At 60.2% G+C, this 17,316-nt stretch overlaps 1 protein-coding gene across 3 annotated transcripts in view; it reads right to left on the bottom strand.

Annotated features, from left to right (window-relative positions):
- Positions 1-17,316, bottom strand: part of PDE2A (phosphodiesterase 2A) — a 363,204-nt gene that overhangs the window by 38,694 nt on the left and 307,194 nt on the right. For all 3 annotated transcript variants that reach the window (XM_037914731.2, XM_037914822.2, XM_043527204.1), the window contains 3 exons: positions 9,942-10,016; positions 7,086-7,127; positions 3,186-3,254 (listed from right to left, as the gene is read on the bottom strand). In XM_037914731.2, the coding sequence (XP_037770659.1) occupies positions 3,186-3,254; positions 7,086-7,127; positions 9,942-10,016 (186 nt within the window). The remainder of the gene's footprint in view (positions 1-3,185; positions 3,255-7,085; positions 7,128-9,941; positions 10,017-17,316) is intronic.

The raw sequence follows: 17,316 nt of genomic DNA, 5'->3' as shown, positions 1-17,316 counted from the left end.
GAGCTCCTGGGCCCACAATAAGCCTCTCGGATTTCCTGCTCGGAGTCAGTCTGAACAGTTGTTTACCCCTTTGCTGCTGGGCTACACAGCCCTTCTGTTTATCCTTTCGGGAGTAATTCCTTAGCTCCTTCGCCAGCCGCTGAGGGCAGGAACAAAATGCTTATCTCTGCCTTGCCAGCCAGTGCGTGAGTGGCACTGCCCAAGAGGGGATGGGCATTTTCGCTTATATTCTTTAAAAAACCAAACACGCCAAGCCCTTATGTATTAAACAGAGAACACAACAGTAGGAACAGGAAGGGTAACACAATAATGCAATGAGATGGTTGAGTCCGGAGGGGCCCTCTGCTGGATGGCATCAGAACTGCTAGGCTGTGTGTCAGAGGCCCTGTACTGCCACCTAGAAGCTCCAAATAGAGCCCCGTTTTTTGCGATGGGGGCGCTCTTCCACTAGTGACTGGGCTGACAGCCACCAACGCCTCCCACGCAGCCGCAGGCAGCCTGTCAGCCGGGTTCCCAAGCAGCAGCCTCAGTCCTTCCACCTTCCCAAACCGTATTTACACTTATTTCGCTCCCTTCAGACTTTCAAACTGCCTGTCTGCCCAAGGAGAGGTGATGGATTGCTTGGGCGGCACAGATAAATAACCTCCCTGACCTTGCATGCTGGCTCATGACTGCAGCACGTGCCAGGGCAGGGTCTGCAGCTGACCCTGGGGCAAATGCTCAGCTGGCTCTGAGTGGGTGCCTGGCTTCTGGGGGAGTTGTTATTATTTCTCAGCAGTGGTCACACCAAACAGCCTCTTGTGTGCAAGAGATCAACCATCCTTGTAGGATCCAGACAGAGCCTGCAGTGGCATTTTCACGCCCCCCTCACAGGAGTATCTGAGCACAAGGCAGATAAGCATCGTCCCCATTTCACACAGGGGGAAACGAGACACAGAGAGACTAAGTGACTTGCCCAAGGTCTGGAAGACCAGCTGTGTCGCTCAGCCGTGGTTCCCGGTGCAGGAGAGATCGTGCACAAAGGGTCCACTAAAGATCCATTCACCGTCCGGACACCTGGGTGCTCAGATCCAGCACGCTCTGAGCTGAGCCACTCGGGGATTGTTCGTTCCAGGAGGAACTCAGGGATCTGTTTCCAGCCCAGCCCTGCATTTGGATCTGGCCCCAGGCTGACCCGTCACACACACTGAACCGCGACACCCGTTCCCTGTGGGTCAGTTCCCAGCTCTGATCGCTCTCCGTGGAGCTAGCTGGGCATTTCCTCCACTTCAGTGTCCAACGGTGGCTGCTCCCAGCCACACGAGCCCAGGCCTTGGCTGGGAACAGAGCGTTCGCTAACAAACCTCTGTCCCCAGCACAGAGTCGCTGCAGGAAGAGCAACTCCTCGCTCTGAACTCCTGGATTGTACCAGGGGCATCCTGACCACCCCGGACGATCCAGCGCTGGGCTACTCCTCCCCCGGCTCTCCCAGTGCACCTCAATCCCGGCCTGCAGCCCCCCGCCATTCCAGCCTGGGATCCCCCCCAGCTCTGCCGATGCACCTCAGATCCAGCCTGCAGTACCCCACCGTTCCAGCCCTGGGCTCCCTGAGACGAGCCTTCTGGCCACACTGCACCCTACAGCCCGAGAATGGGATGAATAGGCTGAGACCTAACAAACTCAGTTTACTTGTCCCCACCAGAGCCAGGATGCCAAGCCAGGGTTCTTCAGCAGGGAGATCCCCCCAGCCTTGCAAGGCGGGGTTTGGAAGCAGCTCCTACTGCGGGGACTATAGGGTTTCGGGGAACTGCGGAGACGGGATGGATTGTGACCAGACTGGGAGGCAGCTCTTCCCCACAACAACACAGACATTAGGTGCCATTAGAGGCCTGTCACGGGAGGCACTGGGGCTCTCTGCCAGCCGGCGGGCAGGCAGACTCATGGCTGTGTTAGTGCTGCGTGCGGCTGGCTGCTGGATCTGGCTGTGATCGGGCTCAGCCAGTCATCACTGCCCACTGCGTTACAGGATCGCGGACGAGAGGTGGAGAAAATGACCTACGAGGAGCCCCCTAGACCCAGCTGCTGCCAGGCCTGGCCCCCAGTCCCCTAGGTCTACAGAACCTGGCTGGGCCTATGTCTGCATGAGTGATGGATCTCAGCGCTGTCCCACACGACTGACAGATCACACCCCAGCGCCGACCCGGCCCCTCTCTCTGGTGGAGCTGTCGGCTCAGCCTTCAGGTCATCTCTAGGACAATCACCTCGGCATTCGGATATTATAAAGCCCTCTCGTGATCATCTAGTCTGACCTTCTGCAGGACACAGGCCAACTTCCCTGAATTAATTCCTGCTTCGAAGTGCAAGAGCTGTGACTGAACATCCCGTCCTGAGTAAAAAATGGCCAGTGAGGCCACGTCTGGCATGACTTGTTCCAATGGTTAATTGCCCTCACTGGTAAAAAGGTACCTTATTTCCAGTCTGAATTTGTCTGGCTTCAACTTCCAGCCAGTGGATCGTGTCCGACCTTTCTCTGCTAGACTGAAGAGCCCATTGCCCTATTTCAGTTCCCCGTGTAGTTACTTATAAACTGTGACCAAGTCACCCCTTAACCTTCTCTTGGATAACCTATGTAGGTCGAGCGTCTTGAGTCTGTCGCGACCAGGCAGGTTTTCCAATCTTTTCATTATTCCTGGGGCTCTGATCCAAACCCTCTGCAATTCATCAACATCCTTCTTGAACTACGGACACCAGAACTGGACACAGCATTCCCGCACCGGCGCCGAACACAGAGGTCAAATAACCTCTCTGGCCACACCGCCACACTGGGCGCTCCTGTTCAGCTGATTGTCCACCACGACCCCCAGTGGGGTTTTTTGAGTCCCTGCTTCCCAGGAGAGAGTCCCCCACCCTGTATGCGCGGCCTGCATGCTTTGTCCCGAGGTGTATATGGAGGCTGGCCTGCGGCTGCGAGAGGAGTTCCTACACACTCGGCCTGCTCCTATCCACCCCCGGCGCTCAGACATCACAGCGTCAGCCTTTTGCATTAATACCGCACCCACCGCGGTAGCGTCCGAGGGACATCCAAGAGTGGTGAGTACATCCTCCCCCTTGTCCGCCCAAGGCCTGCATGCCCATGCTCCCATTCTGGCCACGTAGTGGGCCTCTCCCCATGGGACCCCCGGCCTGGGGGCAGCCCAGCTACGTACCACGCTGATGTCCTGTAGCGTGATGGATTTCTTCTCCTCCACCACCTGCCCCAGACGCCCAAACATCAGCTGCAGGCAAAGAGACGAGAGTCAGGAGCTGGTGGGCTGAGGAAGAGGAAGGTTGGCTCGCGGGGGAAGTCGCATCCCGCAGGAGCCCGGGCGCAGCCGCCAGCGGCTTTTTTGGGAGCAGCGGCACAGCCAGCTCCTCCGCCCAGCTCCCAGGACGTGGGTGCAAGAGGACAGGCAGGGCTTGGGGGGAGGCCATATCAAGAGGAAGCAGCTGGACACAGAGGGGCCCTGTGGCTCTCCCCAGCTCCCAGGCTAACACAGCCTTTGCGGCCTGCGGTCTCCCTAAGTCCTGGCCTGGACTCATCAGTCGTGGAGGGGACGGCTGAGTCTCCATGCCCCACAATCTTGACCTGGAGCAGCCACTATTTATGGGGAGAGGACAGCTGAGTCTCCAAGCCCTTCCAGAGCCTGGCCCCTCCACTGAGCTCCACAGCACACACAGACCACTACAGCAGTATGGCAGCGTGGACCACGGCCCACTGGGCAGCGGGCTGAGACCCACCAAACTCCTGCCACATAGGCAGCCGCTTGATGGGATCAGCATGTGGGACACAGTCAAACCAGTGACTTGCGGCCTAGGGCCTGTCCACAGTCCCCCAGTCCATGCAGTACCCTTCAGCACCAGTCTGACGTGCCCATCAATTCCTACCCTTGCAATACGGCTGCAACGGCCTTTTTCATCCACCGCCAACCAGCCTCCCCACGCCCCGGGCCAGTCGCATCCCTGGCTTTAGCTCCATTGCAGCTAGCAAAGTTTCACCGGGGACGAATCTGGCCCCCTTCGCTTTGGATTAAGGATCTGGGAGGGGAGCTGCCGATGGCCAATCCTGCTCCACTCGAAGGCGGCCGCGCTGGGGATTTGTCTCACCTTCAGTAATGGAGGCATCCGGCATCACGTTCTGGGGAGCAATCCGGGCCAGCGAGAGGCCGTGTCACTGCCTGCCCTGTAACCGGGGTGGGGCACTCCCAGCCGGCAGAGCGGCACGCACTGGCGGTCACACAGCCTCGCCCTGCTCTGGACTGCGCCCCAAAACGTGAGACACGGCGACATGGAAACACATATCGAAGCCTCAAAGTGCTTCTGAATCTTTTCGTCGGAGAAGATGGGGGATAAGGTATGAGCATCTCTAGCGGGGGCGGGAGAGGTATAGCATCGGGATGGCTCTGGCGCTGACTGGCGAGAAGGCGACCAAGAGGGAGATCAAAGACGTGGTACGTGGACCGGATCTCAGAGAGGCCAGGCGGCAAGACAGCCCAGGGTACGATCGTGCGTTTCGGAAGGAGGCTAGAACAGTGGCCAACCCCGAACAGGGAAGTGGCAGACAAGAAGATGAGGCAGAAATCAAGAGAGCGGGTGCTGAGATCTACGCGTGTCACAAATGGCACTTACCCTTCCACAGACACCGCCGCTCGGCTGGTCGTGTTATTATCTAGCTAAGGGATCTGCGGGCTGGCACTGATCGGGCTCTCGCGAGAGTTCCTGGCAGGCAAGCGGTCTATTGATCATGTCCCAGGCGATGGGTGAGCTGCTTAAATACTCACCGAGGGCTTGCTCTGTGGGAAAGTCTCGCACGGAGTGGAGATCAGTCCAGCAGACTCAGTGGGCTAGGGGCAGGGCTTCTCAACCTTTTGGGAATGACACTTCCCCCCCCCCACTACAAAATGGACCTTTCCAATGTAATCGCGATGGAACTGGGGCTGTTTGTACATTGATTCTGATCGAGATAAGTCAGCCCTTCGATCCTGCTCCCTAGCTGTGCCTAGGCTGGGAAACCTTTCCAGAGCACAGACCTTAATAGCCCCAGCGTTTTCCGGGCAGGATTTCTCCGTTTCAGCATCGAAGATCGCTAGTGGGGGAGGCGGGCTCCAGGTTGCAGCGCCGCTCCATGCAATTCACAGGGGTGGCTGGCCCCGATTTGAGTGGCAGCGGGACCCTGCGCGCGCTCACTCACATTTGACCTGGTTGCTGCTCCATCAGATGGAGGGAGGGCTGGGCCATACCTGAGCGGCGTTGTGACACCGAGCACCAGGTCGCAATGCTACTCACTCCACTTTGGCCCAGCTGCCCCTCTGGGATGGCCGGGCCTAACTGGAGTGAGTGGCATTGCGACCCCAGGAGTGAGAGGGAAGGCTCAACGCACCTGTCTAGGAAGTTGGGTGTGCTCCCCGCCAGCTGAAAACCGCTGGTCTAGGTGCTTCACTAGCTTCGTGATCATTTAAAGCCAATGGGCTTTATGCTCCTAAATGTGCGTCACTTTTGAAAACGGCAATGCGGAGCCTAAGTTTCTTACGGTGCTTTTGGAAACTTTTGCCCAAGTCTGCCCTCTGCAGGCATCCGTGCACCCGCAAATTCCTGGCCCAGCATGCACAGGGCTCCACGGAAGACGTGGGATGGATTCTTTGGGGATGGTCTCCTTTCAAGCTTTCCCAAGGTGGACCACCCCATTCCTCTTGGAGACGGAGGAGGGGATATTCCCAGGACAGGCTCGTTCCGCCCGTTGGCTGGATGTCTAGGGTGGCGGTGTGACGATGTGACGCAGCAGGGAGGGGGGAGTGTTAACCTGGGAATGTGCCCTGGGGACGGGAGACCTGAGAGCCTGTCACCTGAGCCAGGAGAGGGAGGGGGAGGTGACACCTCTGCCCAGGAATGTGGACGGAGGCTGCAGCAGGGAACCTGCTGGGGGGGTTTAGTTTCAGTTTGGGGCTGGGTGGAGGAACACAGGGAACCCCAGGGCTGGGGTCTAAGCTCCCTGCTCCCCCAGAAGGACTTGACTGAGGGGTCCTGGGTGTACCCACAAGCTCTGTTTTGGACTGTGTTCCTGTTGTCCAATAAACCTTCTGTTTTACTGGCTGTCTGAGAGTCTCAGTGAATCCCAGGAAGAGGGGTGCAAGGCCTGGACTCCCCCACACTCCGTGACAGGCGGCAAGGCCGGAAGGATCGCCTTATGAGGAACGATTAACAGAGCTAAGGGCCGGAATCTCAGCTGGTGTAAATCGGGGCAGCTCCATTGACATGGGTGCTGAACATCTGGACTGTAACATCTGTCGCTGGAAGTGTTCCCCAGCAGCTGGGCTGCAGCGTGCACTGCCAGAGTTGCTGGCTGCTCTCCAGATGTTTTCTGGTTGGCTTTAAAATGGATTTACCTGGACAAAGCCTTGGGGAAAGAGGAGGGGACGTCCTGGAGCCAAGGGGTGAGAACGGAAGCAGCCCCTGCGCTAACAAAACGAAGCCTGTGTTTACCGGCTTCCTGACGCGTGGCCTGGGAAGGGAGCTGGAGCCCAGACTCCTCCAGGCTGCAGCTGCTCTCCCGGGGGAGTTCAACGTGGTTCCAGATCGGATGTTCTCACTTGCTGGCTGGCGTCACTGGACGCCGTCAATCAACAAGCAAGAACACAGGCAGTCAGTGGTTGTGTCTCAGGTCTATAATAAGAGGCCATAGGAGCTGCCACAGCTGGAGAAGTCGATGGCTCCTCTAGGGTCGGACCGAGCGTGGCCAGGGCTAAAAGTGCTCATAGACTCACAGCTCAGGATGGGGCTGAGGCAAACACCCAGATCTGAGCACTCCCAAACTTTAGCTCTGCATCCACACTCGGTGGTCCAGGTCCCCTCTCTCCTCATCACACACACTGTAAATGTGCCACCCTACTCCAGGAATTCCTTCCTGACCCCAGCTGGGGCGCTGTCTATGCCTGGAAGCATGAGGACTGTCACGGTTTGTACATCCCAATGGCTAGCTTCATCTCTGGAGCGTGGCTGATTTAAACCCCAGGAGGTCTGGAATTCAGAGCCAAGCTTTGCTGCTGAGCGACAGAGAACATGTAACGACTTACAGGGAAGCTGATCTCCTCTTCCAGCACTTTATCTCCCACGACCTAGAGGAAACAAGAAACACAGAGTGAAGGCCAGGGAGCTGAGGAATCGGTGCTCTGGAAAACCCCGGCCACGGAACAGGAGCTGAGAGAGAATTTAAACCCTTTATACAGTAGGGTCTAATTCGCCAAGACCTGATTGTCTCTGTGAAAGCTGCTGAGGGTGGGTGAGCTTGGAACTTTGTAGCAGCAGCGGGAACAGAATCCAGGTCGTCCTGCTCCCGAAGCTCAGGTCTCTGCCCCAGAGCGAAAGGAGAAAAGTCCCTAGCCAGGATTCTAACACAGGGAACTCTCCTGTAGGATGGGTGGGGTGGGAGGGGAGAGAATCGACTCGAATCAGACCCACTGTAGGGGGTGACATGACCCTTAAGGTCACCCCCTTTTGGAGTTGGTCTTCCAGGGCAAACCAACGTGCATCGTGGCCAGACGACATCCCACCGCTGAGCGACGCTGAGACAAACCGGCCCTGGGCTGTGTTGCAACAGGATCATTTGTGCCCATCTCAGCATCTTTGCTGGGCTGGTTTTTATGTATGTTCCTAAAGCTCATGCTTCAGGGCTTCAGGGGTCAGGAAGGGATTTTTTTTGCCCCATGTGTATTCTGGGGGGGGGTTATTTAATCTCCTTCCTCTGAAGCATGAGGGGTGGCCACAGCCGGAGGTGGGACGTAGGACGGGGAGGGCCAGGGCGCTGAGATGGCACCGAGTACTCTCTCTCTCTCAGGTGCATGGCTGCCTTGCATGCTCAGGGTCTAACTAACGGCCATGTGTGGGGTCGGGAAGGAATTCGCCCCCTGGTCAGACTGGCAGGGACCTTGGGGTTTTTCCACCTTCCTCCGCAGCATGTGGGTGCATGTCTGGGATGGATTTTGCACCCCCCACAAGGTTTGAAGGGGTTAAGGTGGCCAGGTGAGCCAATTAACTCCCCGGGCTGCACCTGGGGGAGGACGCAGGGAGCAGGAGTTGATTAAATGAAGCTAAGCTGGACAGGAACAGGAGGGGCCTGGCTAAAGCCCAGGAGCTGAGAGCAGAAGGGGTGGCAGGGAAGGAGTCTGCAGCCGCCCCTGGGAGGAGGGAGTTTGGGCCGGCAAACCCAGCGCAGGGGGAGAGCCAGAGAGGTAGGGAAGGCTCCGGGGAAAGGGAAGGCAGCAGAGTACGGGACAGGGCAGAGCTTGGCTGCTGAGGAGAGGGCCTTGAGCTGGAACCTGGAGCAGAGGGTGGGCCCGGGCTCCCCTAACAGCCCCTGGGGAAGTGTTGCAGACCAGACAGCAGAGAGCGGACTGCTGGGGACAGTTTGCCCTGAAGGACTTGGATACCCTGGAAGAGAAGGACAATAGTGACCTGGCCGGGAAGGGGGGGCAAGTCACCAACAGGAAGCAGCAGCTCCTGGGGCGAGAGGGGCCGCAGGGCGAGGCAGGATGGGTGGCGAGATGGCCAGAGGAGGGTGCAGCACCTGGAAAGAGCTAATTCCCAGAGCCACCAGGAGGAGGCGTCCGAGGGGTGAGTGGACCCCATGATAGGGTCACTGCCTGTGGCACATCATTGTCTAGTCTCCTGTGGGTCCCATTCGCTTTGGGCTCATTTTGGCTTGGGTATCGCGCATGGGTGCTGGGTGGGGCTGGTGGCCTGTGACAGACAGGAGGACACACTGGATGATCTGGTCCCAGCTGGCCTTGAACTCTCTGACTCTAAAACTGTCCTGATAAGATTCCCCCCACCTCCTACGAGAAATGAGCACGAACCGTGGGACCTTTCTTGTGGCTCAGTCCCCATTGGGGGAAGGGGGGCTGGATCCCTGGCAATTCCAGGCAGTTTTCCTTCGGGAAAGGCCAGGTCATCAAAACCGAAAGGTTCCGCGGGAATTTGTTGATTTCAACGCATCTGTCAACAGGCTCCAGGCAAGTTCCAGGTGGGAACCTCCTTAATCTTCTGCCACCGGTCGCCCTTTTGGGCTCCCCAGCTTCACCGCGGCTCACCTGGCAGGTGGCCACCAAGCCAGGGCTTCCAGGCTCTGCCGCTCCCCAGCAGGGTGGGCTGCCCACCTCCCTGGCTCCAGCTCTCCAGCGCCCCAGGCTGCCCGAGGAGCCAGCCACACAATGCTGTTTCCCCCCAAACAGATTTCTTTTCTTTCTTTCCTTCCTGTGAAATTGATACACTTTTGACCTTTGTGTCCCCATTTAGGATGAATTTTTTTGCTTTAATTTCAAAATTTGTGGCACGCGGGCAGGGCTGGTTTTCGGCTGGCTCTGCTCCACAGCCCCAGCCGCGTTCCCGGTGCCCTACGAACAGGGCAGAGTTGCCAGCAGAGGGATCCGGGCCCAACTCCTCTGCCGCTCAAACAGCATGCCTCCACAGCGCCTCTGCTGGGGTCACCGACCTGGCCCCCGTACCACACGGGTATGAGGGGGAGTCCGGCCCCTGCCCCGGAGACCCTCCAGACCTGATCCTGCGAGGTGCTGAGCACTCTCGACACCCAGTGACGTCCCAGGAGCACCCTGCTGGAACCGGCCCCGACGGGACAGGGGAGGATGGGGATGCAGGAGGAAGCATGGGGAAAGGAAAGCACCTCTCAGCAGAGCAGCATGGACAGTGATGGGCAGACGGGCGCACGGATTTATTTCATGGGGATGTGTTTCTCCTGGAGTAGGCGAGGACACCCCAAGCCCCGGGAACCCTGCCTCCCTCCCGCTGTGCAGAAGGCCCCGTCTGTGCTCCAAGCTGGGGAGCTGGGTTTACTTGTATCACGGCTGTTCCCGAGGGCGAGTTCTGGACTCCTCCCATGACAGACGCGGCCCGCGTGGGGCTGCGGTACCACCCACCTGGCAGAAGAGCTGGTGGTTATCTTCCGAGACCAGCAGGAGGCAGCAGCAGGGGGACTGGGTCTCCTGCTTCAGCTGGGGAAGAGAGAGCGAGAGAGAGAAGGAGGCAGTGGTTAGAGACACAGAGAGACCCTCTTTAGAGCAGGCAGGGTGCCCTGGGACACACCCGCCAGCCCGTTCCGCTGAGATCTGCAGCCCAAATGTTGGGTAGCTTAGCTGAGCCAGGCTGCTTGATGGGGGCCCATCACTCTCACCACCACCCGGCACTTGTGCTTACAAAGGTGAAGTATCATCCTGCCCTGGCTACAGGTGGGGAAACTGAGGCACAGTGTTCTAAGTGACTTGCCCCCCGTCACACAGGGAGTCAGTGGCGGAGGGAGGACGAGAACCCAGGAATCCTGTCTCCAAAAAACATGCTACACCTGGCTGCTGAGCAGGCTCCGGGCAGAGAAAGACGCCCAGTGGGAGATAAAGGGGCCTACGAAAGCAGAGGAGGGTTTAAAACTTTTTTTCCATTCTCTTTTGCACAAGACTAGAGACTCAGAGCTCGGACTAAAGAGTCACTGGGCTCCCCCAGAGAGAGGGAAACCATCACTTCCAACGGTCAGAGTCCAGCGGCACCTCTCCAGGGCGGCTGGGGAAGCAGATCCAGCATCACCGTGCATGGCCGCACCCCAAAGCCCCCCTTCCCACTGACACAAACTCCTCCCCAGACGCCTGTGCCCACACAAGCCAGCTGCAAGATGCGCTCGGCAAAGCAGACTCCAGAGGGCACAGCCGGGAGACCCAATTCTCTGCTGTACTCGGTCAGTTTCGCCCTGGCTTGTCTCAGGTTAGCTTGATCTGGGGAACGCAGAGGCACAAGCTAAACCAACAGACCCAGCCTGACACCGAAATTAGCGTCTGCCCCAGCTGCACTCAACCAATTTAAGCCGGGACAGCGTGCGCACGTCATCTCCGTCCCAGTGGTGTGAATCTGGAAGAACTCCACCGGAGCCGATGTGTGTAAACAGAGAACAGGACCCGCTGTCAGATCAGCTCGTGAGCTGGCTCTGTGAAGGCCCCGGCTAGGCGAGGAGGATGAGGTGTGTTCCGCAGACATGGGGTAACTAGCACGTGGTTAAACCCCGCTTACCACCTCATAGGGCAGAGTCCTGCCTCATGGGGACAATTCCCAGCTCCCCCTCCTGAACCACTGGCCAAGACCCCTGGATGGATGCCGAGGGATGGTTTGCCAGAGCCAGGGCTGTGTACAGAGCTCAGAGTCTGACCCACTCACAAGAGGAGAGGTTTGGAGCCCAGATTTGAGTCTTTGGGCTTTGTCCAGACCCAGGGACTCTGCTCACTAGAATGGGGGTTGACCTGTTGGCCGCTGGGACAGAGACATTTTTTTCAATGCTTGTATTCAAGTTGCTCCTCTCTAGGGTGGCACTGTCCACACCCCACTGCCCACCTTCCCACTGACACAAGCTTCTCCCCTGACGCCCGTGCCAACCCAAACTCCCCTCACCCCAGGGCCAACCCAAGCCCAGGGTGAGCGGATCACCCACAGAAGCAGGGCACGGCATGGGCACCGCCGACGCGTCCAAGCTCCAGGGCACAGAAGAGAGCCCTCCCTGCGCCTCCTGTCTTTGGGGTCTCTGCTGAGGCAGCCAGCCAAGGGGCTGCCTGTCGACGCCACCCACCCTTTCCCATTAGCCGCAGAAGAGCCATCAGGTGCTGCTAACATCTGCTGATGCCAGGCTGGGGGGGACAGAGGCGAGTGGTCCTGTATCCCCTTTCCTACGGCCGGAGCCTCCCAGTGCCCACTTCTCACTCCTCCCTTTCTGACCAGGGGCCAGCCCTGATCCCAAGGGGGGCTTTGTCTGTGATGAGAACTGGCCCCCATCTCGATGCTGAGCCTGCCCCGAGGGCTGGGGCTCTCCAAGCGGCCAGCCTGGGCTGGAATGGGGGGGGGGATCCAGTTACAGCACTGGGGTCATCAGCTCATGGAGGGCCTTGGGGGTGCAGCTCGCCTGTGTGGACAGCCATTATTATTAGGGATTCTACAGTAGCACCGAGGGCTCCAACCCAGATCTGAGCCGCATTGCGGCAGGCGCTGGACACACACATAGTGGGAGACAGTGTCCTCGCCCCAAAGACCTTGCAATCTAAAGAGTCAGACAGACACAATGTGGGAGGGGAAACTGAGGCACAGGGGAGGAGACATGACTTTCCCTAGGTCACCCAGCAGCTGAGTGGGGAGCAGAACCCAGGTTTCCTGACTCCCGGTCCAGTGCCTTGCCCACTAGACCTCACGACCACCACTCCAGCCCTGACCGGTGCAGGTTCCCACCTAGCACTCCGGAAGCCTAGCTGGGTCTGTCGCTGGGCCTGTCGGCTGGCCCAGCCTTAACAGCTCTCGTTTCGATCTCCCTGCCAACCCAGCGGCAGACATGCACCAGCCCCTCGGGGGAACAGATCGCCTGCCTCTGCTTTTTCAGTGCTGACTGAATCGGAGAGGGGTCCACCTACACAGCCTTGCTCCCTGGTGCCCGCAGGCTTGTCGGCATGGGGATAATTATGCCGTTTTAACGCCCACATGGACGCTCGGAGCCTTTTTCCCATTTGGCTTATGGATCTATGCTTAATAACACACACCGACCTTGATCTCACAGCACTAGCTAATCCTCATGGCCCCCCCATGAGCTGCTGTTCTCCCCACTGTACACCTGGGGAAACTGAGGCACAGGGCAGTGACTTGGCCAGGTGTGAGAACCCAGGAGTCCTAATGCCCCCAAACCCGGCTCTAACCCCTAGGCTGCTCTCCCTCCCACAGCAAGGGATAGAACGCACAAATCCCCCTTCCTGACACCCTCTGCTCTAACCCTTAGCTACCACTCCCTCCCTCTCACCATTTCTCATTATCGTACTGAGTTTCTCTTTCCCTGGGACGTGCCCGCCCCCGCTCCTTTTTCCTTCTGTCTAATCACAGCCTGGCTTAGCCGGCCAAAATTGTATTTTGCAACAGGGCTTGCAAGCCTATGACCACAAAGAGGCAGCGAAGAGCAATGCCCCAGAGCACGACACTGGGCCAAGTTTGCCAGGTCTCAGCGCGCCTGATATGACTGAGTGCCAGGCCTGTGTTTTTCCAGCAGCGAAAGTCAACGCCCGAGGCAGAAGCTGCATTTTCTCTCTCTGCTGTTCTTTTCTCTCCCTCTTTTGTGTGTGTTTGTCTCGTGTTTGTGCCTCCTAGGAAATGGGATCAGACCTGCCCAAAAACAGCGACCATCCCTGAGACTGTCAAACAGGGGTCCCGCCTAACGGCTTGGTCCAGCAAAAGGGGACAAGGGACAGTGTTAAAACTAAAGCCTCGCTTCATACTTCACATTGCTAACGCGGGAACTGTTTTCCCGTCTTTCTGTACCTTTAATAAAAGGTTCAAAGGGTTTTTAAAGGGGTACGTGCCATGGGACTAAGCAAACCCCGAAGCAGGTTTAATGATGGTTCATGCTGGCGGGTGACTACAGGGTTACAGAAATGCCTTCAGCTCTTTGGGCCCAGGGTGCCCAGCCTGCCCCAGGGTGCGCGGAGATAGGAATCGGTTACGACTGCGAGGGAAGAGACTGGCACGCATTGTCCTCGGGCAGCCCCTGCGGCAAATCACGGCCCGGCCTGGCCTCTCGCCACCAGCTCCACTCCCTGCCTGGCTCCTCCAGAGCCATCTGGCCTGCTCCTTTCATTCAAGGCCAGAAGCCGTTTGTATGTTGAACTCTCATAGCAGTGATTAGCATCTGCAATATGGATACAGCCCCTCCTATCCCGGGTAGGCTCCAGACACCGTAGGAATGCAGCTGCCTCTGGGGCGCAGCCTAGCCACTGTTAAACAGCTCACAGCAACACCACGTAACGGCTGCTAGGCACGGTAAAGGGCCGCACATCCCCTGAGGGAATTTAGGGGAGCAGGGCATGATTATCTGAGCTGGCCAAGATCATGAATAACCAGGGGTAATTGGGACCTCAGGATTATCTTCGGCGTCGCTAGCACCCTGCTGGGTCTTAGCACCAGGCCGGCTCCCTGAACGCAACCTGGCTCCCCCATCACACCCCGGACACCATGCCAGGTCCCTGCATCCAACCCAGCCAGCTCCCTGTACCCAACATGTCCCCCCCTCCAGATACCACACTCCCCCCTGGAAACTATGTCTGGTCCCTGTATCCAACCCGTCTCCCCCTGCCCACCGCGCCAGGTCCCCGTACCCAACCCGGCTCCCCCTGCCCACCGCGCCAGGTCCCCGTACCCAACCCGTCTCCCCCTGCCCACCGCGCCAGGTCCCCGTACCCAACTCGGTCCCCCTGCCCACCGCGCCAGGTCCCCGTACCCAACCCGTCTCCCCCTGCCCACCGCGCCAGGTCCCCGTACCCAACTCGGTCCCCCTGCCCACCGCGCCAGGTCCCCGTACCCAACCCGTCTCCCCCTGCCCACCGTGCCAGGTCCCCGTACCCAACCCGGCTCCCCCTGCCCACCGCGCCAGGTCCCCGTACCCAACCCGTCTCCCCCTGCCCACCGTGCCAGGTCCCCGTACCCAACCCGGCTCCCCCTGCCCACAGCGCAAGGTCCCCGTACCCAACCCGTCTCCCCCTGCCCACCGTGCCAGGTCCCCGTACCCAACCCGGCTCCCCCTGCCCACCGCGCCAGGTCCCCATATCCAACCTGTCTCCCCCTGCCCACTGCGCCAGGTCCCTGTATCCAACCCAGCTCCCCCTGCTCACCGCGCCAGGTCCCCGTACCCAACCCGGTCCCCCTGCCCACCGCGCCAGGTCCCCGTATCCAACCCGTCTCCCCCTGCCCACCGCGCCAGGTCCCCGTATCCAACCCGGTCCCCCTGCCCACCACGCCAGGTCCCCGTATCCAACCCGTCTCCCCCTGCCCACCGCGCCAGGTCCCTGTATCCAACCCAGCTCCCCCTGCTCACCGCGCCAGGTCCCCGTATCCAACCTGTCTCCCCCTGCCCACCGCGCCAGGTCCCCGTATCCAACCCGGCTCCCCCTGCCCACCCCGTCTGGTCCCCATACCCAACCCAGTCCCCCTGCCCACCACGCCAGGTCCCCGTATCCAACCCGTCTCCCCCTGCCCACCGCGCCAGGTCCCCGTACCCAACCCGGCTCCCCGTGCCCACCGCGCCAGGTCCCCGTACCCAACCCGGCTCCCCCTGCCCACCGCGCCAGGTCCCCGTACCCAACCCGGCTCCCCCTGCCCACCGTGCCAGGTCCCCGTACCCAACCCGGCTCCCCCTGCCCACCGTGCCAGGTCCCCGTACCCACCCCATCTCTCCCTGCCCACCCCGTCTGATCCCCGTACCCAACCCGGCTCCCCCTGCCCACCCAGCCTGGTCCCCGTACCCAACCTGGCTCCCCCTGCCCACAGCGCCAGGTCCCCGTACCCAACCCGTCTCCCCCTGCCCACCGCGCCAGGTCCCCGTATCCAACCCGGTCCCCCTGCCCACCGCGCCAGGTCCCCGTATCCAACCCGTCTCCCCCTGCCCACCGCGCCAGGTCCCCGTACCCAACCCGGTCCCCCTGCCCACCGCGCCAGGTCCCCGTATCCAACCCGTCTCCCCCTGCCCACCGCGCCAGGTCCCCGTACCCAACCCGGCTCCCCCTGCTCACCACACCTGGTCCCCGTACCCAACCCAGCTCCCCCTGCTCACCTTGCCTGGTCTCTGGACCCAACCCGGCTCCCCCTGCCCACCGCGCCAGGTCCCCGTATCCAACCCGTCTCCCCCTGCCCACCGCGCCAGGTCCCCGTACCCAACCCGGCTCCCCCTGCCCACCGTGCCAGGTCCCCGTACCCACCCCATCTCTCCCTGCCCACCCCGTCTGATCCCCGTACCCAACCCGGCTCCCCCTGCCCACCCTGCCTGGTCCCCGTACCCAACCTGGCTCCCCCTGCCCACAGCGCCAGGTCCCCGTACCCAACCCGTCTCCCCCTGCCCACCGCGCCAGGTCCCCGTATCCAACCCGGTCCCCCTGCCCACCGCGCCAGGTCCCCATATCCAACCCGTCTCCCCCTGCCCACCGCGCCAGGTCCCCGTACCCAACCCGGTCCCCCTGCCCACCGCGCCAGGTCCCCGTACCCAACCCGGCTCCCCCTGCTCACCACACCTGGTCCCCGTACCCAACCCAGCTCCCCCTGCTCACCTTGCCTGGTCTCTGGACCCAACCCGGCTCCCCCTGCCCACCGCGCCAGGTCCCCGTATCCAACCCGTCTCCCCCTGCCCACCGCGCCAGGTCCCCGTATCCAACCCGGCTCCCCCTGCTCACCGCGCCAGGTCCCCGTATCCAACCCGTCTCCCCCTGCCCACCGCGCCAGGTCCCCGTACCCAACCCGGCTCCCCCTGCCCACCGTGCCAGGTCCCCGTACCCAACCCGGCTCCCCCTGCTCACCGTGCCAGGTCCCCGTACCCAACCCGTCTCTCCCTGCCCACCCTGCCTGGTCCCCGTACCCAACCCGGCTCCCCCTGCCCACCCTGCCTGGTCCCCGTACCCAACCTGGCTCCCCCTGCCCACCCTGCCTGGTCCCCGTACCCAACCCGGCTCCCCCTGCCCACCCTGCCTGGTCCCCGTACTCAACCTGGCTTCCCCTGCCCACAGCGCCAGGTCCCCGTACCCAACTCATTGTCCCCCAACATTGCGCCAGCTCCACATACCTAACCCAGCATCCCCCCAGTGCTGCTCCAGGTCCCCATAAACAACAAAGCACCTCCCTGCCGTGGCTGTGCAAGGCCCCTGTACCCAAACCAGCAGCCCCCAACATCATGTCTGATGCTCTGCTCCATGAACTGCCAGCGCTCCCGCCTCCAGCACCCAGCTGTACCTGGACTGACCCCACCTGATATCTTGTGAGATCTCACCAAGCCACCCCTGGAGGTAGGACAGCTGCAGGCTACTGCCAGTGTTCTAGCACCACCTTCAATTGTATGGGCAAGAGGCATCAGCAGAAAATAAAAGCTTCTGAACGTGCCCAAATGTGAACTAAATCCTTCCCGGAGAAGGGAGAGGTGTGAGCTGCTTCCTCCAAGGTAGCTCAGCAAGTTGTTCACTCTGAAGCCTAGTGATGACACTTTGGACATAGTTCAGGAGGTTGCTTTGCAATCGAAAGGGTGAGAACAGGGACCGGGGGGGGGGAGCATTAAATTAAACACAGCTGCTGGGTCTGGGCGGGGCACTCAATCCAACCCCTTTGTTCGGGCAACGAGCGCACTAGAAACGCTGACAAATGAAACAGACGCCACCTTCTCTTCCTCTTTATTCTGCTGTGCTGCGAACCTCCCCGCTCTGTCCGGCCCCTGCGCAGGCCAGCTGTGTGCAAGACGCTCTGCGGGGAGCAGCTAAC

Source organism: Chelonia mydas, chromosome 1 (genome assembly GCF_015237465.2).
Source record: "Chelonia mydas isolate rCheMyd1 chromosome 1, rCheMyd1.pri.v2, whole genome shotgun sequence".
NCBI lineage: Eukaryota > Metazoa > Chordata > Testudines > Cheloniidae > Chelonia > Chelonia mydas.
Note: the sequence above shows the minus strand (reverse complement) of the source record. Positions and strands in the feature narration are given on the sequence as shown.